At 47.9% G+C, this 22844-nt stretch overlaps 1 protein-coding gene and 1 non-coding gene across 2 annotated transcripts; both read right to left on the bottom strand.

Annotated features, from left to right (window-relative positions):
* Positions 1–69: 69 nt before the first annotated feature.
* Positions 70–22836, bottom strand: Meiosin (meiosis initiator). The gene is made up of 15 exons (XM_020172912.1): positions 22792–22836; positions 21388–21537; positions 14141–14248; positions 8899–9010; positions 7036–7170; positions 6001–6241; positions 5680–5689; positions 4829–4923; positions 4022–4119; positions 3388–3543; positions 2960–3033; positions 2051–2215; positions 1729–1973; positions 819–908; positions 70–235 (listed from the first exon to the last, which is right to left on the bottom strand). The coding sequence occupies exons 1-15, from the start codon at positions 22834–22836 to the stop codon at positions 70–72; spliced, it is 1890 nt and encodes a 629-aa protein (XP_020028501.1).
* On the bottom strand, positions 14785–14948 carry LOC141418412 (U1 spliceosomal RNA). The gene has a single exon (XR_012443046.1). It is a non-coding gene; the product is annotated as a U1 spliceosomal RNA (small nuclear RNA).
* Positions 22837–22844: the final 8 nt, after the last annotated feature.

Below are 22844 nucleotides of genomic sequence, written 5' to 3'. Positions count from 1 at the left end.
CTGGCTTCAAACAGGCACTGCAGGAGTAGTGTGAGGGAGGACTGAGCGCCTGGGAGGAGCTGTCCCCCACTAGTGACGAGGGGTTCTCTGTAAGGCCGAGTCTGGGAAAGCACGGGTCTTCTCGGCCAGCAGCTGGTAGAAGGGCTTAGGGGTCTCCCAGTCCTCATCCTCACTGCTGGAGTTGTCCTGCTTCACCACACGGTTGTGCTGCCGGCTGAACCTGCGTGCCTTGATGCTGGGGGCAGACGGAGCCGGACCGCAGTTCCTCACTCTCCTCCCGCCACCTTTGTCCCCCCCATTCTCTGGCCCCAGCAATGACCAGGCCTGGGCTGTGGGAAGGTCAGAGATTTAGCCTTACTGGGCCAACCTTGGGCCTCCAAATCCTGATCTCTAGACAGGACTTGGCCACTGGCCCTTTGCACATACACATACGAGGGCTTCAGGGACCAGTCTGGAAATGGGCATGTGGGAGCTCCTTAGGTTGGTGGAGAAGGTAGGGTTTTGGGGGATGGAGGTGAAGAGGAGGGACAGAAGAGGCCAAGTGACAGGAAAATAAGACCATGCTCTGAGAAACTCCCATTTGGCAGAAAAGGCAAAAGAAACCTAGGGCCACAGGATCCAATTCCCTAGTGAAGCTATTTTCCCTTCAAAGTGGTACTTCTCTGCCTTTGTCACCCCCAAGTCTTTCATAAAAATTTGTCACAAATCCCTCAGCCCAGGAAACTCCCAACTCGTTTGCTACACCATGGAGTTCTGAGCATGCAGGAGGGTTGATTAGGGTCAGGACCCACTCCCCCATTCCATACAGGGCTTCTCACCAGTATGGTCTCCGCTCCTGAGGGGTCATCACCCGCCACAGTTGGGCCAGCTCTTTGGTGGCAGCAGTGGACGCAGTTCCAGGACAGGCTCTGGGACAGGGAGGAGAAAGGAAAGGTCAGGAGAGGCCCACAGGGTACCCTGGCTTGAGCAGAGGCCAATGGGATGGCCACATGAGGATCCCTGGCCCTCTTGGAGCTCTGCTGTGCCATGTGAGGTCTTGGGTTTCCTATCCTGCTGGTGGCAAGTGTCTGTTACACTCCATGGATCAAAAGTCAAAGGATGCATCAACTGGTCATTCCCAAAGGAGCACATGATGCTCCAAGAGAATATAAGGGACCTGAGGCCACCACACCTCAGATCCTTCACCTGGATCTTCTTGGGAGGAAACACTTCTCCATGGTGGCATGGGGACCTCCCTGGACCATAGCTTCAGACTGACAGTGACTGGTTCTGGCTGGCACCTGATCTACCAAAGTGAACCCCAAGAATGTTTACTTGAAAGCTCAGAGAGGAGGCTGCTAGAGTGACAGGTGGGACTGAGCATGGACCTCCTGGGGATGACCAGTCCCCAACACCACCCAGCGTGCTGGAGAATGAAGCCAGCCCAGAAGAGAACACCTGAGAAGGAGACAAAGATTCCAGGCAGATGGTTTCCAGCCCAGCACCAACTGTACCTGAAGGCAAGCAACACCAGCCCCTTTCTTTAAGGCTGTCTAAGCTGGTCAGTGTCCTTTTTTCTCAAGCCTGAAGTCTGAGTGGGTTCTGCTGCACACAGAGAACTGCAGCTGGGTGGGGCAGTGGGTTCCAGGAAGGGGCAAATGAGTCTCACAACAGTGAGAGGCCACATGGTCTGGGGGTGCAGAGAGTAACAGCAGAGCCCTACCCAGGGCACCAAGGCCCCCCACCCACCGAATATACTGCTTCCGGTTCATCCTGCAGAACATGATGAAGCCATTGACACACTTCTTCTTCACCTGGGCAGGGCAGGGGACTTTCTTGCTCTCCTTGGGCTTCGGGGGAACCCTGGTAGCCCGGATATTCTTGGCCTTCCTCCCTGCTGTGGACAGGGTTGAGGCCTGCCTGGTGGGGGTCCAGGTATAGTCATTGTCGCCATCACTGGAAGACTGCAAGCCTTTGGGGTTGGCCTGTGTGTCCTTAGCAGGAGAGAAAGAGATGAGCTACAGCAGGAGACACCTTTCCCTATATCCCCTGCCAGGGCTGACACTCTTACCTCTTCCTGAGTCCAAAGGGACTCTGTATCAGTGTCCTCAGAGCTGGGGCTGGATAGTGCCTTGCTGTTCTCACTCAGAGAGAGGTAGCAGTGGTCCAGTGAGACAGAGGACTGGCCTAGGGTGTAGGAGTCAGGGGGCTCTTCAGGGGCCTGGGAGGGTGCATCCTGGACCATGGTGAGGAAGAAAGGTAGTTGGGGTATGGAGTCATCCCCCCACACTCACTGATCTTTTAAAACATACATGAGCATTCAGAATAGCTCAGATTAAAGATACCCTCCCTCATCTCTACACCAGCTGGGACATTTGAGACAATGTGGTACAATTTGGATTCATGTCAATTTGAAGTCCCCGCAGGGGTAAAGTCTCTTCAGCCCCTCAGTTTACCAGCCACTAGGTGCTGTGATGATGTGGCAATCATCTACGTGGTCATTCCCAGGCCTTGCAGGCTGGACAGGCACCTCATGGAGTGCCTGATGCTCGTGAAAGCTCCACTAATGGCCTCTTTTTCTGCCGCCAATTCAGAGGCTCACAAAGGCAACACTGGGGGAAGAATCAGTCAGTTGGGCCTGGAGCTGGAGCTGTCTCTGTCACAAAGTGGCCTCTGCAAGTGAGGTCAGCCCAGGATTGGGAAGGAGGGCAGCCCTGGTTTTGGTCTCTAGTCTAGCTGAGGATTCTTGGGGTCCCTCTTCTGGTTTCAGGTTCCTGTCTACAAAATGAGGCCACAAGACCTCCTCCTTCATAGAGTAATTGTTAACTTAGGCAGGTCTTTCATAGGCCTCTGGTGGCCCACAGTGAGTTCAAAGGGTGACCATGAATCTGGGAAGGATGAGGAGGAGCAGGAATGGATGGACAGACAGGTGGAGGGGGCTGCTGAGGAAGTCAGGCAGTGAAGGGTAGGCAGAGCCTACCTTCTCTTGGGGAGCCTCAGGCGTGCAAGCAGAAGGTGGAGACTCGGGCTGTAAGAATGCTTCTTCAAAGAGACCTGGGAAGGGACAGAGTGCCAACTAGAGAAAAATGTTTCTCTCGCAGCCATGCCTCAGCCCACTGTCCCCAAAAGCTGGAGTCCCCTTCTCTGGCTTCTTTGGGGTCTTCTATGTCATGTCCAAGTTCTGCTCACAGGTCAGCTTCCTGAGATAGAGCACATGGCTCCTTGCTTGAGCCTTCCCCTTGTCACACGGCCTGTGACTGCCACTGCACTGGGCAGGTTCTCGAGGCAGGGTCTGGGCAGGTTCACCTCTGGGAATCCAGCAGGCCCTGCACAGGCCTGAGTACATGGCAGTTGGGCACCCCATGTTTTGTGAACAAATTAAGCACCCCTCGTGCCCTGGCAGCTCACCTTTGGTCAGATAGTAGCGGTCATCCTTCAAGGTCTGCTCAGGCAGTATTTTGCTTGGGGAGCTGAAAAGGGAAGGGCTGAGTCCTAAGACATCGCTCAGGTGGCCTGTCTCATGCCAGGTATTGATCTGGGGAGGCCCCAAGGCCAGTGGGCTCCCTGAGAAGGAAACACAGGGCTTAGAGATGTGTTCAGAGACTGCCTCCCTCCCACAAGGTAGCAGCTGGCTTTGAGGTGATGGTGCCAGACATAGGGGAAAGGTAACGTCCATTTCTTGTTCGGAGTTCTTGGTAGAGGAAATTAAGAAGCACAGTTGCCTGGCATTACATCAGGGATGGCAAAAAATAAAAAATCATAATATGCCAGATGGAACAGACGGATTGTAGCTACCTGTTACAGAGCTCTGTGTTAAGAAAGATCCTGAGGTAGTGCCTGGGCTCAAGGGAAAAAGTGATGGTTGATTAGCAGTGTCTGCTAGGGCAACAAGTGGCAGAGTAACAGCAAGCACAGTGTGTTTGCCATCCCTGTGGTTAGCAGATCCCCAAGCTCATTCCTGCTTTCCTCCTGCCATAGAAATCCTCAGAAGGAGGGTATGAGAAGGCACCCAGCCTACAAGAGGAGACACAGTTTCAGTCACCAGGGGGGCTGTCCTCTGAGGTCCAGGCAGGAAGCCAAGGATCGGCATCTGAAGCTTCCTTGTTCTCCTCGCTGGAATCGTAGGAGACCAGCTTCTGCCTGCAAGAGGTGGAATCGAGAGGCAGACACAGAGCCCCAGGCTGGGCACGGCTGTGTCACCCCTTTGGGTGTCTCATGTAGTCCCAGTGAACTTCATCAGCTGAGGTTCTGACCCCCAAGGAGCTTTGAGTGTTGTGGAGAGGTAGGAGGCAGATGCTGGCAGCAGAGAGGTGCTGCTCTAGAGGGGTTGGGGAGAACATGGCTGCAGGCTGGGCGGCTTCCCCTTTGGACCAGGGGAGTGATTCTCCAAAAAGAGGGACCAGAGTGATAAGCTCAGAGGGGACTAGGGAATGGCTTGTGTGGAGCTTGGGGGATATTTCATGTAAAGGTAAGATTTGTGGGTGAGGCTAGAGAAAGGCCTGACACCGTAAGGCGGGGCCACAGACTAACTCCAAGGCCAAGTAAGATATTTTGAGCACCAGGCAGGGTGTCAAGCTACAACTGATTTGGTCAAGGTCTGTGTGCTAGAAAAGCCACTCAGCCAAATGAGACTGGGTAGAAGGGGGAGATGGAAGGCCAGGGAGACCAGTGAGGAGGCTGCAGCTAGGTTCATAAGCTCACAACAATTAGCAGAAAGCCAGGCCCTGCGCGTGACTTGGGGGGCAGGAGGGCACCATCAAGGATGTAAACCCACTTCATTTGTCACAATCCCTCAACTGCAGACCAAACACGTCAGTCCTAACCACTAGCACCCCTGGGGTTCTCTTACCTTGGATAGAGACGGATCTTATTGAGGAAATAAATCCTTTCAATTGCTCTCTGGGCCTCCAAGTCAGGCTCAGGCTCATCGTCCTGGGCACCATCCTCAACACGGAATCCTGGGGGGCAAACCAGGATGAGTACCCCTGTGGATCTGGCCAGTGTCCAGGGCTCCCAGACACCAGGGACAGAGAGAAGTCAACTTCAGTCACCAAGCTTCCTACTCTCCCATTCTAGCCAAAACCATAGGCTGCAGGGCCTCTATGTGAGGCTGGGGTGCTCAAATCACACCCAGGTTTCTTAACATCTACGTCCCCTCAGAAACTGTAATGAAAATCAAATCCTTAAGCTGGAGACTAACAATGACAATGACTTATAATAACAAGTACAGAGTGCTTACTGTGATTTTTAGCCCTTATTCTCCTACTCAGTCACCCTTTACTGAGGGGCACCACTGTTATACCTGTAGGTAAACTGAATCATTGCCATATGGACTAACTTGTCCAAAGTCACATCGTTAGCAGGAATCTCTGTGCTATGTGAAGCCCCTCCCAAGCCCCAGACTAGTCAGGGGCCTCTTTAGGGGCTCACAGCGTCCTAGACAAACCCAGGAAGTCTGGGTCACTCTGGGACTGTCACCATCTGGGAATGTGGGTGACTCCTTCACTGGACTGTAAACTTGACCACTGATGCGTCACGAGCACCTGCATGGGGACTGGCCTGGCCTGGAGGAGGTCCTCAAGGAATGGAGGTAAATGAAAAAACAGCAGCCAGCTGCCTTGAGGTCTCGAATCCAGTGTGAGCCAGCCTTGAATTCAGGGCCTCCCTTCCCTTCCAGCTCTCTGCCACGCATCACCACACCTGCTCCCAGCTGGTGCCATGACAGAGGCATCACAAGAGACAGTCCAGCTGATTTGCTGAGGCCTGGTGAGGTGGCCCTTATCCTATCCCCTCAGTTCAGTGGGGTTAATGAGGGTGACCCCAATCTTGTCCTCTCTTATACCCACAACAGAGCTTGACACAAAAAAGAAAGCTGGCAGAAGACTACAAGTCCTGTAAAGTGAGAGGCACTGTTAATCCCGCTCGCTGTTGTGTCCCCAATGGCAAGGATTATATGGGACACAGAAGTTGCTAAAAAATAGCAGCCATGTGAAAAAGTAAATTCAAGATGAGGAAAGACACCAACTTTCAATGTCATAGGGGATGATGTCCTCCGCCATATCCAGCAGTGTCAGCTGGGATCTTCCTTCTTCTCCATCACCTTGAGATGAGGATGATGCAGGCTTGGAGGGGTTGAGGCATCTTGGAGGGGTGATGGATCTCCCCATGATTCCTTCTTTCTGGTCTGGGAATGTGGTCACCAATTTCTCAGACTTATCCAAGGCCAGAGAGCGACGAGGCTTCTGGGCCCGGGCCTGGTGTTCTGATAGAGCAGAGAGATAGGTGTCAGAAGGTACTGGGGTAGAGGGGAGCTCACCTGACTGTCTCCAGAACGTGGCTCAGGTAGGGGCCTCCTTTGCTCTGGGCTGGCCTGACCTGGTCACTCACCAGCCCTCCGAGTTATGCCCAGATCCTCAAGCAAAGGTCACTTATCCCCACCCCCATCCATACACCTCCAAACTCAAAAACAAAAATACTATGCAAGGTTGGTGTGGTGTCTGATGTTCCACCCAAACCAACAACACAGACTTTTTTGGGTGTGAGGCACAAACACAGGAATTTTTTTTAAAGCATCCCAGGTGCAACCAGGGCTGGAAACCACTAACTAGGTCCAACTCCCATTTCACAGGCATGGAAACATTCCATGTGTTTCCATGCCTCAAAGGAGAATGGAAGTGAGGTAGTGAGACTAGGGCTGGACCCAGGACTCCTGCCACCACCCACAGGTGGATCTTCCCACTACCCTGCATTCCCCACAGCCATGGTCCAGAGTTGAGGGCTGAGCACAGGATGATAAATAGTAAGAGCATCGTCCATCCCTTGGGCCTGGTCAGTGCCTCTCACATAAGCACTGCCTGACTTATGTCTGCATAGGCTTTTCTGTAACCTGGAGACACCCTTGCCGGGTACCTTCCCTGAGGAGGAAGTAGAGGCACAGAGGACAGTGGCCCACCCCAGTCCTCAGAGCCCTCCCAGAAGGAGCTGACAGTTGTAAAGCCCAGAATCCTGCTCCCATTTGACCCTGCTTCCCATGTGGCCACTGCTGACAGCCTATACCTGATGCTCGGGTAGACTTCTTCTTCCGAGGTTTCTGGCAGGCACCCCAAAGATAAGAATTCTGAGAACATGGGGAGCCAGAGGGGGTGGAGTGTTTCTGCCTTGTTGGATTGGCAGATGGGTCCTGACCCAGCCCTGGTGGGATGAAGGAGACAGGTCAGAGTCCCTGCCCTGGTTGTGATCCAACATATTTTCCTGCCTTCCACACAATGCTTCCTAGCCCCAGGGTGCAGTGGGTCCCTAGGTGGACTCAATAGTGAAACTGAGGTCTTAAGAGGAGATGGGCAGGTGTACAGCCAGGAGGTAGAAGTATCAGGCATTAACTCAGGTTTCCCCAAGGCTACTGTGGGCCTCAACCAAAAAGATGAACACAGTGGGTGAGGGGAGAGGGGCCCCAAATAATGTGTACTCATGTAAGTAAATGTAAAAAGAAAAAAAAAGAAGATGAACAGTCTCAGCCAGGTGCTGGTGGCTCACACCTGTAATCCTGGTTACTTGGGAGGCTGACATCAGGAGGATCATGGTTCAAGGCCAGATGGTTGAGACCCCAAAATAATCAGAGTAAAATGGACTGGAGGTGTGGCTCAGGTGGTAGAGCTCCTGCTTTGCAAGTATGAAACCCTGAGTTCAAACCCCCAGTTTCATCAAAAAAATTAAAAAATGAGGAGCTGGGTGCAGGTGGCTCACACCTGTAATCCTAGCTACTCAGGAGGCAGAGATCAGGAGGATCATGGTTTGAAGCCAGCCCAGACAAATATCTCAAAATATCCTATCTCAAAAAGCCCTTCACAATAAAGGGCTGGTGGAGTGGCTCAAGGTGTAGGCCTTGAGATCAAACCCCAGCACTGAAAAAAAAAAAAAAAAAGATGAACAGACACCACCTTCCAGATCTGTTCCTCCCGAAACCTTCCTCAAGGGTGATGCCACCCGCCTCATGGGGGTGCCCTGAGCCTCTACCCCTGACCTCTCAAGCCTTCATATTAACATCTCCCAAATTTGCCCACTTCTGGCCACAACCAGCTATGGTGTTAGATTGGGCCTCATTGAGATCATAACTAGAAGTATTTTCTCCCTGATTACAGTTTCTCCCTTTATAACTTGTCCTGGACACTAGGTGTCAGGGACCTAATTCTAAAACAAAACCACCAAGTCTGATCTTGACTTTCCCTGACTTAAGTTCTTCAGTAATTTTTAATCTTTTTCATCTCCTTCCATAGCCATGTGTGGGAAACCCTTCAGGACCTCATCCCAGCCCATGCCGAACTCCCTAGCCTCTTCTTCTGTCAACCTGTCTGTGTATTTTACACCCGGGTAACAACTGCAGCACAGGGCACATCTAGTACAGCTCTGGGTGGCCACAGTCTCCAAGTAGAGCTGCATTTCTTCCTGTGCATCAACCCATTTAATCTCAAGACAAACAGAAGTGATCCTATCAGTCCTGTTTTGCAGATGACAGAACAGAGCCCAGAAAGCGGAAGGTCACAACGATGAGCCCAAGTTAGGAACTGGCTCAGGACATCGTACATATCATCTTGGTGTTACACAGTCCCTCCCATCTCGCTCCCTGCTTGCCTGTCCCCAAATGTTCCACACGTGTCTTCTCATGCCTGTGTGCTGGTGCTCATAATGTTCAAATAATGTTCCTCAGGCTGGCAGGGTTCCCCTTCTCACACTGATCTCGAAGCCTCAGCTCCAAAGTCCCCTTCTCAAAGCTTCCACAGTATCTTCGACACCTCTCTGACATTGTCCCCTCCCCCTAGGCTGTGATGTGGGCACCAAGAAGGGGGAGATGGTTACTCCGTGTCCCCTACAGCCAGGAAAACACTTGGCCACCAGGAAATATCATCTGAACTGCTTGCTTACCTCCAAGTCCACCTTCCCCATCGCAAATGTGGCACTTGAGCAAGGCCCTGGCGACATCGATGTTTCTCTGGAGGTAGTGAATGTAGTGCAGGACGTACAGCAGAATCTCCTTCTAAAGAAAGGCAAGGCACAAGAGCCAGGGCTCAGGTCAGCTCGAGGCTGCAGGGGAACCCAGGACCCCACCACCTCAGTTGGCAGAGCTGTTCCTGTCCTGTGGTTGAGCCCTCGCCTTGGCCCAGTGAGACAGGGGTTACAGCTGAGGAAACTGAGGCTTACAGTGCAGACAGGGAGGTGGGAATCTGAATCCAGGTTTTCCCGGTCTTGTATACCAGCATGAATGCTCAGTTTTGTTCATACTGTATTCCCCATCTGCAAGGCCCTCCTCTTCTCCCTGCAAACTCCCTCATCGGTCTCCTCTTCCTCCTCCTCTGAGCCTTCATTCAGCCGCTCAGCCTTCTCATCTATCAGTGTGTCGGCTTTTTTTTTTTTTTTTTTTTTTTTTTTGTGGTACTGTGGTTTGAACTCAGGGCCTTGCAGTAACCTTACCATGTGAGACATGCCACAGCCCCCTCCTCAGCACTCTTGTAACACTGGGCCTGTTTCCACTGAGGCACTTGCCACACTGTTTTATAATTATCTGTTGACGTGTTGTTCTCTCCCATTGACCCTGAACTATTTGACTGTGAGAATGTAGCTAGTTGACTTCTGTACCCAAGCACACAGAATGGAGAAATGGCTCCAGCCAGGGACTGGCGTGGGAATGGGTTTCCCCATAGCACCCAGCCACCACATGCCTCCTGAGCTGCAGTTGGATACGCAAAGCTAAAAAAGGTCCACTTCGGGGTAAATACACATGCTTTGTTTGCCTTCACACAGCTTATAGTTTGGTGAGGGCAACAGACAAACCATTCAAAATTATTGACTGTGTAATAAGCATTATGAATAAAAGAATATAACAAGGAATTCCAAAATTAGTGTGTGTGTGTGGAAAGGCTTCTCTGAGGAAGCAGGTAGAAGGAGTTAATATGGCAAAAAGGTGGGGGAAGGCTGGGTGTGGTGGAACACCTCTGTAATCCCAGGACTCGGGAGGTAGAGGCAGGAGGGTAGAGAGTTTCAGGCTGGTCTGCATAGCAAGAGCTTGCTTCAAAAACAAACACCACCACCACCACCAACAACAACAACAAAAAAAGGTGAGGGAAGAACATCAGTGTGCTTTTAATCAGACTGGATCCACAGAATGAAAATAAAACAGCAATAATCTTCCAAATCCCAAGTCAGGAAACAGTGTCTCATGAAGACATTTATGTGAAACAGCTCCATAAAATACAGCACAAACAGACAGACGGTCACTGAAATGTGTATGACCCACAGAAGGAAGCTATAACCTAATTATTTAAGAAATACTTGTGACATACTCAAGAGAACAATAATTTTAAAGGACCTAGCTGGCATGCCTGCCTATAACACCAATTCAGGAGGCAGACACAGAAGGGACAAAAGGATCTCCAGGGTTTTTTGGGGCTTTTTTTTCTGAACTGGGGTTTGAACTCAGGGCCTTACATCTTCAGCCACTCCACCAGCCATTTTTTGTGATTTTTTTTTTTTTTTTGAGATAGGGTCTCTCAAACTATTAGCCTGAGCCAGCTTCAAACTTTGATCCTCCTGATCTCTGCCTCCTGAGTAGCTAGGATTACAGGTGTGTAAACCACCAGCGCTGGCTAGGATCTCCAGTTTGAGGCCAGACTGGGCTATATATCGAGACCTTGTCTAAAAAAAAAAAACAAAAAAACCCCATAAAAACACAGATCCAATCTGCCACTTACTTGCTGTGTATAAAATGCAGGTTTTTTTGGTTTTTTTTTTTTAACCTCTTCAAATGTTGATTTTGTTATCTGAGCAATGGGAACAAGTATATATCATTTAGGCTCAGAGGATTATTATTAGGACTAAATAAATTTGTGTGTGCGAATTCGCCCAGCAGAATCTGATAGGTCAGTTGCCTAATGAATATTCACTCAGTCAATAACTGAATTAGGCTGGGCACAGTAAGTCACTCTTGTAATCCCAGCTACTTGGGAGACAGAGATCATGAGATTCAAGATTCAAAGCCAGCCTGACAAAAAGTTAGAGAAACCCCATCTCAATCATCTTGTGTGATTCCAGCTACACAGGCGGCCATTTATAGAAGGACCAAGGTCTGAGGCCAGCTCCAGGACAAAATGCAAGACCCTATCCAAAAAATAAATAAACAAGGGCTAGATGTGTGTCTCAAGTAACTGAGTGCCTGCCTAGCATGTTTGAAGCCCTGGGTTCCATCCCTACGACCGCAAGTTAAAAAAAAAAACAAAAACACTGATTGAATGAGATCACCTTCACAGGGTCTCGAGGGATTACATGAGGAAGTGATCCCTGATCGTGGGTTTTTCAAGAACAGATACCATTTGTTTTTTCAGCTTAAAATCTCTAATGTCAGGCTTGGCACATGATTAGCAATCACTAAGATGAAGTTTTTGTAACTGTGAAATGTAAAGGTTTTGTGCAGAAGGCAACTGGGCACTGTCCCTGATTGCTGGACACTGTAGTAGCTGACACTGCAGGAACATGAACTTGATGGCTACACCTGAGGTTCAAGTTTCAGAGACTTTTTTTCTTTTTTGGTGGAACTGGGGTTTGAACTCAGGGCTTCCTACTTGCAAAGCAGGCGCTCTACTGCTTGAGCCACACCTCCAGTCCTTTTTGCTCTAGTTATTTTGGACATGGAGTTTTGAGAACTATTTTCCTAAGCTGGTCTCAAACCTTGACCCTCCAGATCTCAGCCTCCCAAGTAGCTAGGATTACAGGCATGAGCCACAGAGGCCTGGTTCCCAGAGACCTTCTGAAAGTAAGATGGACAGGGATTTCATTTAGTCATTCAACAAACACCTAGTGAGCACTGAGTGACAGAGTGGTTGAAAGCACAGGCCTTTGGATTGAGATACACCTCTTTCTTCCTGTATCTCCTCTCTCCCTCCCCCTCTCCTTATCTCTCTCTCTGCCATGGCCCAACTGGGCACTTTAATCTCCTTAAACCAAACAGTGAGCCTACCCTACATCTCTCACAACTCTCACTAAATAAGAGTGTATCAGACGCTGGGTACGGGTGGCTCACGCCTGTAATCCTAGCTACTCAGGAAGCAGAGATCAGGAGGATCACGGTTCAAAGTCAGCCCCGGCAAATAGTTCAGGAGACCCTACATCAAAAAACACATCACAAAAAAGGGCTGGTGGAGTGGCTCAAGTGGTAAGAGTGCCTGTCTACCAAGCATGAGGCCCTAAATTCAAACTCCAGTATCACACACACACAAAAAAGAGTATCAAGATGGAGATGGGGCTCAAATGGTAGAGTGCCTGCCTAGCAAGCACAAGGATCTGAATTCAAACACTAGGACTTAGGACTGCCAGAAAACAAACAAACAAAAAAAGTAGGCTAAGACCCAGAGAGAATTCCAAGGGATGTGGTCATCTAATCACTTACGACATGTTGCCTGTCCCTTGGACAGACTGTCATTCCTTCAGGGCTGGGACCATGTCCTTATCATCTCTGGTTCCCCAAGAGCCTATTACAGCACCGATGCATACCAAATGTGCAAATGTCTGAGGACATAGGAAAAGAATTTCTCCAAGAGCCCATATCTAAACATGATAATATCATATCTTTGCAGATGGAATGATTACTCTGGGGTATCCAATGATCCCAAAAGAAACATCAGAATCTTTTTGGTTTTTTTTTGTTTTTTTTTGGTGGGACTGGGATTTGAAAGCAGAGCTTCACACTTGAAAAGCAGATGCTCTATGGCTTGAGTCATTCTTCCAGTCCATTTTGCTCTGGTTATTTTGGAGATGGGGGTATCCTAAACTATTTGCCCTGGCTGGCCTCAAACCTTGATCTTCTGATCTTAGCCTCATCTCAGCCTCCCAAGTACCTAGGATTACAGGAGTGAGTCACTGGGATCTGGATTGTAAGGATCTTTATAAGAGGGAGACAGGAGGGTCAAAGGCAGAGAATGCAAGATGGCAACAAGTGGTAGAAGAGGAGATCTGAAGATGTCATAGGCTGGTTTCCAATGTGCCACTGTGAGCCAACGGGCGTAGGCAGCCTCTAAAAGTTGGCAAAGGGAAAGGCCACGCATGCTCCCCAGGATCCTCTAACAGGAAGCAGCCCTGCCGATGCCTTAACTGTGGCTAGGGGGCCTGACTTGGAAAAAATATATATATATATATACTTTGGCAGCACAGGGGTTTGAACTCAGGACCTCAGGCTTGCTAGGCAGGCACTTTACCATGTGAACCACTCACCAGCCCTCTTTTGTGTGTGCATTGGGTATTTTTGAGACGGGTTCTCTCAAACTATTTGCCTAAGCTGGCTTTGAACCAAGATCCTCCTGATCTCTGCCTCCTAAGTAGCTAGGATTACAGGCGTGAGCCACCAGCACCCGGCTAGATCCCAAATTTCTTTGCCTCCCTTGTTGCAACCAAAACAGCTCTGGCATCCAACAACCTTTCTATAAAAGGCTGATGACTGAATGAGTAACTAAACAAACGAAAGGAAACAGGGCAAGAGTACATTCCTCCATGCCTCCATGCAAGATCTCTGAGTCGCACATGAAATTATTCCCACATGAGGGACCAAGGTGCTAGCTTGGCACTGGATCCGTTTATTGCGTAGCTAAACTAGAGAAACCTTACCTAGAATCTACCTCACTGATGTTCCCAAATGAGAGACCAGAAGAGGGAATTGACACTTATTCAGGGCATACTAAGTGTGGTGTATGTCATTGCCATTAAGTCATTTTGGTATCACAAAGCCTCTGGGTAGCAGGAGTTCTCTTTTGTTATTGTGTAGCAGAGGCTTGGACATGTTGAGAAGTCTAAGGAACTGCCTAGAATTCTGCAGCTGTGAAGCCAGAGGGCTCAAATCCAGGGTTTGACTCTATCTTTTGTGATACAGTTCACTGGTACAGCACTTGCCTAGCATGGGTAAGGCCCTGGGTTCCATCCCCAGCACCACAAAAAAGGAAGAAGAAAAGAATCCCTGGGCTTCTTGTCATGGGATCACACACCCATAAATACCCATTCAGAGAAGGCCACTCCCATTCCAATGCTGTCCCTGAGAGGGCTTGTCTAGATTTCCCAGGCTAGGTCCCCACTTACTACTCTGTGGAGCCCTGCCACCCCAGCCCACCCCCTCCTTCAGTCCCTGAACCTTAGTAAGCTTCTTCATTCCACTCTTCAGGGACACAGGGAGCAGCAATGCCAGGTCATGTAGTTTGCTCGTGTGGTTTTTCTTCTCATTCCTGTTTGGGGACAACAGCTGATTTGGGTTAAGACATCCAAAATTGAATTTGGCATCTGACCCCCAAACCTCCTGTCTCAGTGTCCCCAAGTCAGGGCTATCCTCACAGATCTCCCAGCTTCCCATTTATGCTCTCTACTAAAGGCATAGTGAGCGTTTTGAAACACAAATCTGGCCACATCACTTCCTTGCTTCAAATCCCTCATCATCACTGTAATTCCAGCTACTCAGGAGGCAGAGACCAGGAGAACTGATGTTCGAGGCCATGCTGGGCAAAAAGTTAGCAAGATGCAGTCTCAGCAAAATAAGCAGGGCACAGTGACACATGCCTGTCATCCCAGCTAGGCTGGAGGTGTAGATAAGAAGATTGTGGTCTGGGGACATGTGAGACTATCTGAAAAATAACTAAAGCAAGAGCTGGCAGAGTGGTTCAAGTGGAGAGTATCTGCCTAGCAAGCCCTGAGTTCAAATCCCAATACTGCCAAACCAAAGAAAAAAACAAAACAGAGAAACCTCCTTGTCATTTTTTTATTTCTTATTTCTTTTTTTTTCCCCAGGGGAAAGCATGAACGCAGTCCCCCACTACCACAAATTATGCAGTTGAGTTTGCCATATTTGGGGAAATCGCAGGGGTCAGCACTTTCGGAGTGCAATGGATAAGCCTCGCCTTGGGAAAACCACCTTCGTGATCATGGTATCTCCCCTGCCAGGTAAGTATTCCTTGTCACTTAAAAAAAAAAAAATTTGACGGGACTGGGGTTTGAACTCAGGGCTTTGAGCCATACCTCCAGTCCATTTTGCTCTGGTTATTTTGGAGATATGTCCTCACAAACTATTTGCCCAGGCTGGCCTTGAACCATGACCTTCCTGATCTCTGCTTCCCAAGTAGCTAGGATTACAAGCATGGGCCACTGGCACCTGGCAGTCACCACATTTTATGGATCAAATTTATTCCTGGTCTGGCCTGGCCTAGCTGACCACTCTGATCCTGCCCTTTGGCTCCCTCACATCAGATGGCCCTCATTCCACAAGGTAGGTGAGGCACTGTTGCTAAGCTCCCAGTTCCTGTGCTCACACACATCTGTGACCCATGCGCCAGTTGGGTGGGGGGCACCAATGTATTTCTAGCACCTAGCACAGGGTCTGCACATTGCAGGAACTCACTGTGTATTTTCTAGATGAATGAATAAATAAGGGCATGAAAAGAGATGACTGAGAAGCAGCTGCAGAACTTCCAGAGCCTAATTCCTGAATTTATGATTCATCTTCTACTCACATACACATACAACCTCTACCCCTCTCTCTTAACAGATGGAGACACAAAGATACTGGAGTCCCTCTCCCAATGACTGCTGCTGCTTGAGGGTTCCTTTGGGGCTTCCCGAACACCTCCATCAACACCTGTCCTTGTCATACCTTCCTCATAGCCCATTTCAGTTGCTACCTCCTTTCCTTCCTCCTCCACTTTGTGTCACCTGTGCTAAGGCCATGCCAAAAACACTCCCTCAAATACAGATCTATGTTTAGCTCCAATTCACTCACATCCTGCAGTGACATCTCCTCTGCCAGGACCTGTGCTGGACACCATGGAGAGGAAGAGGGCTTATGCAGCAACCTCCTTCAAGGGGATGGGAGGCACTGTGGAAGACACGCCCATCTTCCTAACCAAGGTCCAATTTCCTAAAAGAATCTTTCTGGGCTGGGGGATGTGGCTCAGTGGTAGAGCATTACCAAACATGCAGAAGGCCCTGGGTTCCATCCCCAACACTGCAAAAAACAAACAAAAAAAAAGAATCTTTCCCACTCAGCAATGTATTGAGCACCTGCTATGTGCCAGGAACTCTGATAGACGAAAAAGATAAAAGTATAAAGAACAAATACAGCCCCTTCATCTGGAGCTGACAGTAGAGTCATGGATAAAGTCATTAATCAAACTCTCACACAAACCTGTGGCATCACACAGGCTGGAGAAAAATACAGTCTGGTTGAGGCTGAGACTTGGCAAGTGCTCTACTATTTGAGCCACACCCCGTTTTTTGTGTGTTTTTTTTTTTTTTTCAGATAGGATCTTCAGCTAACTTTGCCTGGGGCAGACCTCAAACCCTGATCCTCCTACTTCCATCTCCTGAGTCCTTGGGATTACAGAGTTTCACTACCTGGCTAGGGACTCTGTTCTCGGAAAATTGGTGCTTCCCTGTATGAAGCCCTGGGTTCAATCTCCAGCACCACCAAAAAATTTAATTAGATCTCTAAAGTCCTATATGGCCTTGATATTTATTTTTTGCCTACTGCCTTCCTTCTGTCCTAGAGGGGCCCTTGGAAGCCCTGGGGAGAAATAACACAGGAAGCAAGAAAGAAAAGGCTTCCATGTCTATTCAAGTTTAAGGTGTTATTTGGCTATGTCAAAGAGGGTTTCACATCAACTATAAAATCCCAGTAGAACTTTCTGGGCAAACAGAAGCTCTATATGAAAGAGTCAGGAAAAAAATCAACAGAGTGACTAAGAATCTCAAAATCTTGACACCCCCTCCCACAGGTGGTAGTTTCTGAAAAGATACAACAAGACTCTGCTCTCAGAGGCCTCTGGACCGAGGTGCTCCCTTCCAAGGTGCCTATTTTTCCTGGATGCTTCTGGCTTTTGCTAATTTCTTTCCTCACAGTCTCTATAATTTCACCCACTAAATTCCAGCTCTGCCTTCTGAATTTACAGGAAGCAAGTCAACTTTAGTCACATGGGTCCCTGTTCTGTCCATCTAAACTGCCAAGTTTATTTCCTTCTTAGGGCTTTTACTAGTCCTTCTGCCTGGAATGTTCTTTTGCCCTGATTTTTGCATGGCTGTTTTTTTTCTTTACCTTTCATTTAGCTTGAATGTAAACTCCTCAGAGAGGGCCTTTTGTGACCACACAATCTAAATAAGCATATTATTTGACTTATCTATTAATTGTAGTAAGCAAATGCATTAATTGCAGTAAGAAGTCTAGGGCCTGTGATATTTTTAGGGGTTCATGAAAATGCTTTAATTTCTTTTAGTAGAAGTAACTGGAAGAAAAAAATGAATACAACCAAACCTATCATTTATAATGTTTGTCATTTATTTATATTAATGCTATCATCTTTTTAATAGAGGAAGGGGACCAAGAAAGGAAAATTACCTAGAGTTTATGAGAGTTATAAATGCAACCCTGGCTGTATCCCTCACTCCTAGAGTAATGCCTGACATTTAGTATGTACTCAACAAAAAAATTGTTAAGTAGCTGTGCATGGTGATACATGCCTAAAATATCACTTACTCAAGAACATGGGTTTAGGAAGCTTGCAGTCTATGGCTAGACTAGACAAAAGTGTGAGACTGTGAAAAATAAACTAAAAGCAAAAGGACTTCGGGTGTGGCTCAAATGATACAAACTCAAGGCCCTGGCCTTAATCCCCAGTACAACAGCCCCCCACCACCGAAAAAAAAAGTTAAGCAGTAACTATTACTTTTATCTTATAGTGGCTTCTCAGATTTTTGAAGTAGTAAATGACTCTAACCTCTGAATTTCTTCTTCTCTGAGCTTATTAGTCTAAACACACTCTAGTTACTGTATTACTGTATTTTATAGGAGCTAGGAGCCTTAGAAAAGCCAGTCCAACTTCTCGTATTAGGTATGGAAAAACCAAATCCAAGTGCCTAATTTGCTTTAATATGTGCAGGAATTTAACAGTTAAGAAAGCTGAATGTATTGGTACATGCCTATAATCCCAGTACTTAGGAGGTTGAGGCAGGAGAATCAAAAGTTCAAGCACAACCTAAGCTACATAGTAAGACCCTGTTTCAAACAAACCAACAGCTGGGAATGTTGCTCGTGGTAAAGCACTTGCTTAGCATGTGCAAGGCCACAGGTTCTGTCCCAGCACTACACACACACACACACACAAAAGTTTAATACTGTTTGAATAGGGTGTGGTAATGCATATCCATAATCCCAGCCCTCAAGAGGCTAAAACGGGAGGATCTCCAGTTCAAGGTCAATCTGGGCTGCATAGTAAGATCCTGTTTTAAAACAAACAGACACAAAAGTAAGAGCTGTCTCAAAGTGGGACAAAGCAGGACACAATCCCAGAAGGTAGCATAATGGTTGGTTATAAAATCCAGCTTTTAAAGCAAACCAGGGTTCAAATCCTAGCTCTGCCACTTGCTCTGTGTCCTTGGGAAAGTGCTTTCTTTCATCTTTCTGAGCCCATTTTCCTCTCATTCATAAAATGGAAGTGGTTAGGAAAGAACTGATCTTGTCTGGAAAATGTTTAGCACAGTATGTGGCATATAGAGTGTTATGAAATGTTAGTTTAAGAGAGGGTACACAGTCATTTGTCAGAACGATTTAAGGGTAAGGGATTGTTAGAGAATGGGGTAGGGTATTAAACTAGAGTCATCTAGTTGATAATTACTGTTTTTGTTTAACCAGTATCCAATCCACCCCTCATAACAGTATCCTTATTGTCCTTTGGGCAAGTACTCCTCCACTCTCTCTCTCTTTCATTTTTTGGTGAGGGGACTGTACTGGGACTTGAACTCAGGGCCTTGCACTTGAGCCACACCTGCAGCCTTTTTCCACCACTTAGTGGATGTGGTTCAAAGAGCTTTGACCCCATCTTTCTCCTTTCAGGAGGGAGCACAGAAGAGTCAACAAGATTGGCTCACGGTTGGGGTTATTATCAAAGGTTTAGCCCATCAGAGTGAATCAATCTGGAAAAGAGGCTCTCTCTTGTTGTGGTTGTCAAACTGGCAGGATATGGACTTGAGCTGCTGGGAGCCATCTTGCCCTCTGAAAGGGATAGCCTGACACAGACCATAGTAGAGCTAAAAGAGGCAGATTCTTGATAACATCATTTAACTCCCCTCCCTGGAAGCAACCAAGCCTGACATCCCAGAATTTTTTGTTTAAATGATCCAACAAATCCCCTTTTATGCATAAACCGGTTTTAGAAAGGTTTCTGTTAATTATAACTAAGAGTCTTTATTAATATAAAGACCCTACGCCTAGAAAGGGGAAAACGATTGATTTGGGGGTCTCTGGGATTCCAGGAGGAATGAGCCACAGGATAGATGTTCTTCATTTTCTTCATGGTGCTCGTTCTGAGCTCATTACCTAAGTAGAGAACCTGAACAAAGTAGATGCTTAATTTTGGAGTTAATAAATGAGTGGAATTTGATCAAAGCACATGTGTGAAAATATCACAATGAAACTCCTTTGTACAATTAATATACACTACTAAAATTCTTTTAAAAAATAAATGAATGAAGATGGCTAGAAAGTCATTAGAGGAAGACAGTAGGGGACAATATGAACCCTGGCTGTTTTTTCTTTATGTAGACTTTGGATAGAGGGATAAATCTCATTCAATCCTCAATCTACTGTATAAATTTCCCTCTGTGATATTCCTAGGGTGATAGAGCACTTGCCTAGCATGCATGAGGCCTAGGGTTCTATCCCCAGCACCCAAAACAAGAACATTTCTAGCATCTGGTTAAGTGCTTCATGAGTAAATGAATACATGCATGAATAAAAGAAAGGAAGAGTATTTAAGAAATTCAGAATAGGGTCTGGAGCCATAACTCAGTGGTAAAGTCTTGGTTAGCATACAAAAGGCCCTGTGTTCAATCCTCAACACTATTAAAAAAATAAAATAAAATCCCTAACAAAAAAACCACCCTCAGATCGTTAAGACCTGTAAGCACCTTTGAGGAGGTGATAGTGCCAATCACCTCAGAGTTCTCTGAGGTAGGACATGACAAGAATGTTTTCACCTACTGCCTTGTGGGGTTGTTGTAAGGGTTATCAGATACTATACAATCAAAGGGATAGGCAAATTATCCCTTTCCGTAGCAAATGGAAAATGCTCAGTAAACATTATTATTATTATTATTGGTAGTGGAGATTGAACCAGGGTTTCGCACTTGTTAGGCAGTGTTCTACCACTTGAGTCACTCTCTAGTCCAGAGTGGCTGGAGCTGTAAGGGAGCTGGAGGAAGCTATTACCTGTCACTGTGACCCAAGGAACTGTCTCTGGGCTGTTCAGGAGAAAGCAAGTGTCTGCTGTAAGCCAACATCTGCAAAGAGGAAAGAGAATTATCAGTGAGCGCTCATGGGCTACACGATGGGCACCCTTCGTTCTCTATATGATGCTTCTCTTTCACCGAGATCCTATATAGTTCCCACTCCCTACAATCTCTGGCTCAGAGACCTAAATTAAAACCCTAAAACTCTCAACAGAAGTCCATGAATCCCAAGTTGTAAATTTAGACGAAATCAAGGTCTGAACCTTAAAATTAAAGCCAGTAAATTCCCCAACTTTGACTTCAGAACTTAGACCTTAATAGTGAGATGTCAGACCCTGAAATGGAGACTCAGGCCTGAAAACTGCTTTATGACCTTTAGACTGACATGAACATGCTTAAAACTGGCTTTATTTTTAATTTTTGGCTGTAGTGAGGCTTGAACCCACGGCATGCTAAGCAAGAGCTCTACCACTTGAGCAATGCTCCCAGCCCTAAAACTGAGTTTAAATCTCAAAATGAGGACCTAGAGCTTCAAAAGGAGTCACTTGCCCAAGCCTACAAACCCTAATCTCTAATACTGATACCCTAGAACTCCCAAATGCCAACTTCTGATCCTCACGTAGGAACTCAATCCTAACATCAAGCCACAAACCTTAACACTGAAAACCCAAATCCTAAAGTATGAAATCCAGGCTCCTCCAAAGCACACCTCACTCCCCCAAATTTATCTCAGATCCTCCAATAGGATCTCTAGACTCTAAAATTGTCACCTCAGCTCCTCAAATTGGGACCTCAACCCTACAACTGAGATCCCAGACCCTAAAATCAAAGCCCTCTACTTGATGGGGGAACTCCAGGCCCTACAGCTTAATTCTCTGTGACTCCAGAACCCAACCTTAAACCCCTTATTCTCCATTGAGAGTTGAAGCTCGAGACCTATCCTGAGGCTCTAATTCTCCCAAATCAGAACCCAGGCCCCCCCCCAACAAAACTCCAAACCCTCAAACTAAGACTTCCAGATCCCCCCAGAGCTCCCAGAGGGAGGCCAGCAGCCATAAAGTGCCACTCTGGGGACCTCAGGTTCCCCTCAGGCCAGCCCCCCTTGGCCTCCAGCACCCGCCTCGAGCCGTGCAAAATGGTGTGAGGCCCAACTTCTGGTTTCGCGCCAGCTCCACACTTGGGAGTCCGATGGGACAGCTTCTCGCGCGGGTCCCCACCCCCCGCCCCGGGTGGGCAGTGTGCGCGCGCGGGCGACACCTTGGCAGCCTAGCACCAGAGCGCCAAGTGGCTGTGGCTGAGCATCAGAGCTTCACAGGCTAGGCCACGCCCCCTGCCAGTTCCCGCCAACACGTGCGGGGAGCGACCCCGGGAAGCGTCAAAAGGGCAGGCAGGTGGCCATGCGCACGCGCACCGGGCGGACGGGCCCTGTCCTGCAGCAGCACGACCTCAGCCTTGCACCTGCTGACCAGACCTTCGTCCGCCGCGGCGCGCGCCAAGGTGCCGGCCAATCAGCACTCACTAAGCTACCCGCCTTTTTGAAGGCCACGCCCCTAGCCTTTGCCTTGCCTCCTGACTATTCCCACTGTCTAGGGACCTTGGGTCCTAACCAGGAGGCGGGGGTCTCCCCAAATGCCAACTCGCGGGAGGAGAGAGATCTCGAGACTCCCCCTTCTGGCTCTGCTCTGCCCCGTTTCCACTTTTCCCTATCTAATCAGTGCTTACTGTGTGCCAAGCATTAGGTTAGATGATGGAAACCTTGCAAAGCTTCCTTGAATTGAACCTTAGGAGTAGTTCCTTCCTAGAAGATGCAAGTTCCTTGACATGTAGGCAAAATGTACAGTTTAGAAAACTCATTCGTCATGGTCCAGGGGGAGGACAGACTTGAAAAATGTATTTTAAAAGGGGAGGTGATCTAGCTATTTAGTTTAGAGTAGAGTCCTTGGGGTCCAATATCTTTCGGTTTAAATCACTTTCCTTGTGTTCGTATGGACAAGGAGCTTAACTGTTTTTCTGCCTTCACTTTCATAAATTTTGAGGCGATAATTCTTGCTAAGGTTGTCTGCAGAGTGTCTGATCAAAAAGTTAGCGTGCAATCCGTATGTATACTGTTCTGGGTGATTGAACAAGGTACACATGGATTCCTACTCTTATGGAGCTCCTATTCTAACTATGATGCGGACTAGCTCCTGGTGCATGCACTTTTGATGTTATTTTCTCATTTGTAAATTTGAAAATGTTGTTAGGTAAAAGTATGGAGGGCAGAAATGGATCGGAAAATGTTTGGGAAAGCACAAAGGCACTGTCAATTATTGTGCCAATCAGCAAAAATAAATGAATAAACTTGCTCTTCCTCAACTCTCCACACCTCACCAACGCCCCTTTGCAATTTCCTTTCTAAGAGTACGGGAATATGGGGGAGACTGTACTACATCTCCCAATCGGCCTTGCGAGGGCGAACTTTCTGCGCCTGCGCCAAGAAGTTCCCCAGAGGAGTTTTAGCTCCATTGCTTTGCTTCCTACCCCGCCTCCAAGCTGCCGTGTTGCATACTGGGAGGTGTAGTCCATAGTCGCCT

This window comes from Castor canadensis, chromosome 16 (assembly GCF_047511655.1).
Source record: "Castor canadensis chromosome 16, mCasCan1.hap1v2, whole genome shotgun sequence".
Lineage (NCBI taxonomy): Eukaryota > Metazoa > Chordata > Mammalia > Rodentia > Castoridae > Castor > Castor canadensis.
The sequence above is the reverse complement of the archived record's forward strand: the minus strand, read 5'-3'. Positions and strand labels throughout refer to the sequence as shown.

Coding starts and splice junctions, on each gene's coding strand:
- Meiosin (XM_020172912.1), bottom strand. CDS start 22,836: ATGGACTACACCTCCCAGTATGCAACACGGCAGCTTGGAGGCGGG. Junction 3,034..3,387: donor CCGCTACTATCTGACCAAAG/GTGAGCTGCCAG, acceptor GTCCCTTCCCAG/GTCTCTTTGAAGAAGCATTC. Junction 236..818: donor CAGGAGCGGAGACCATACTG/GTGAGAAGCCCT, acceptor GTCTGCCCCCAG/CATCAAGGCACGCAGGTTCA.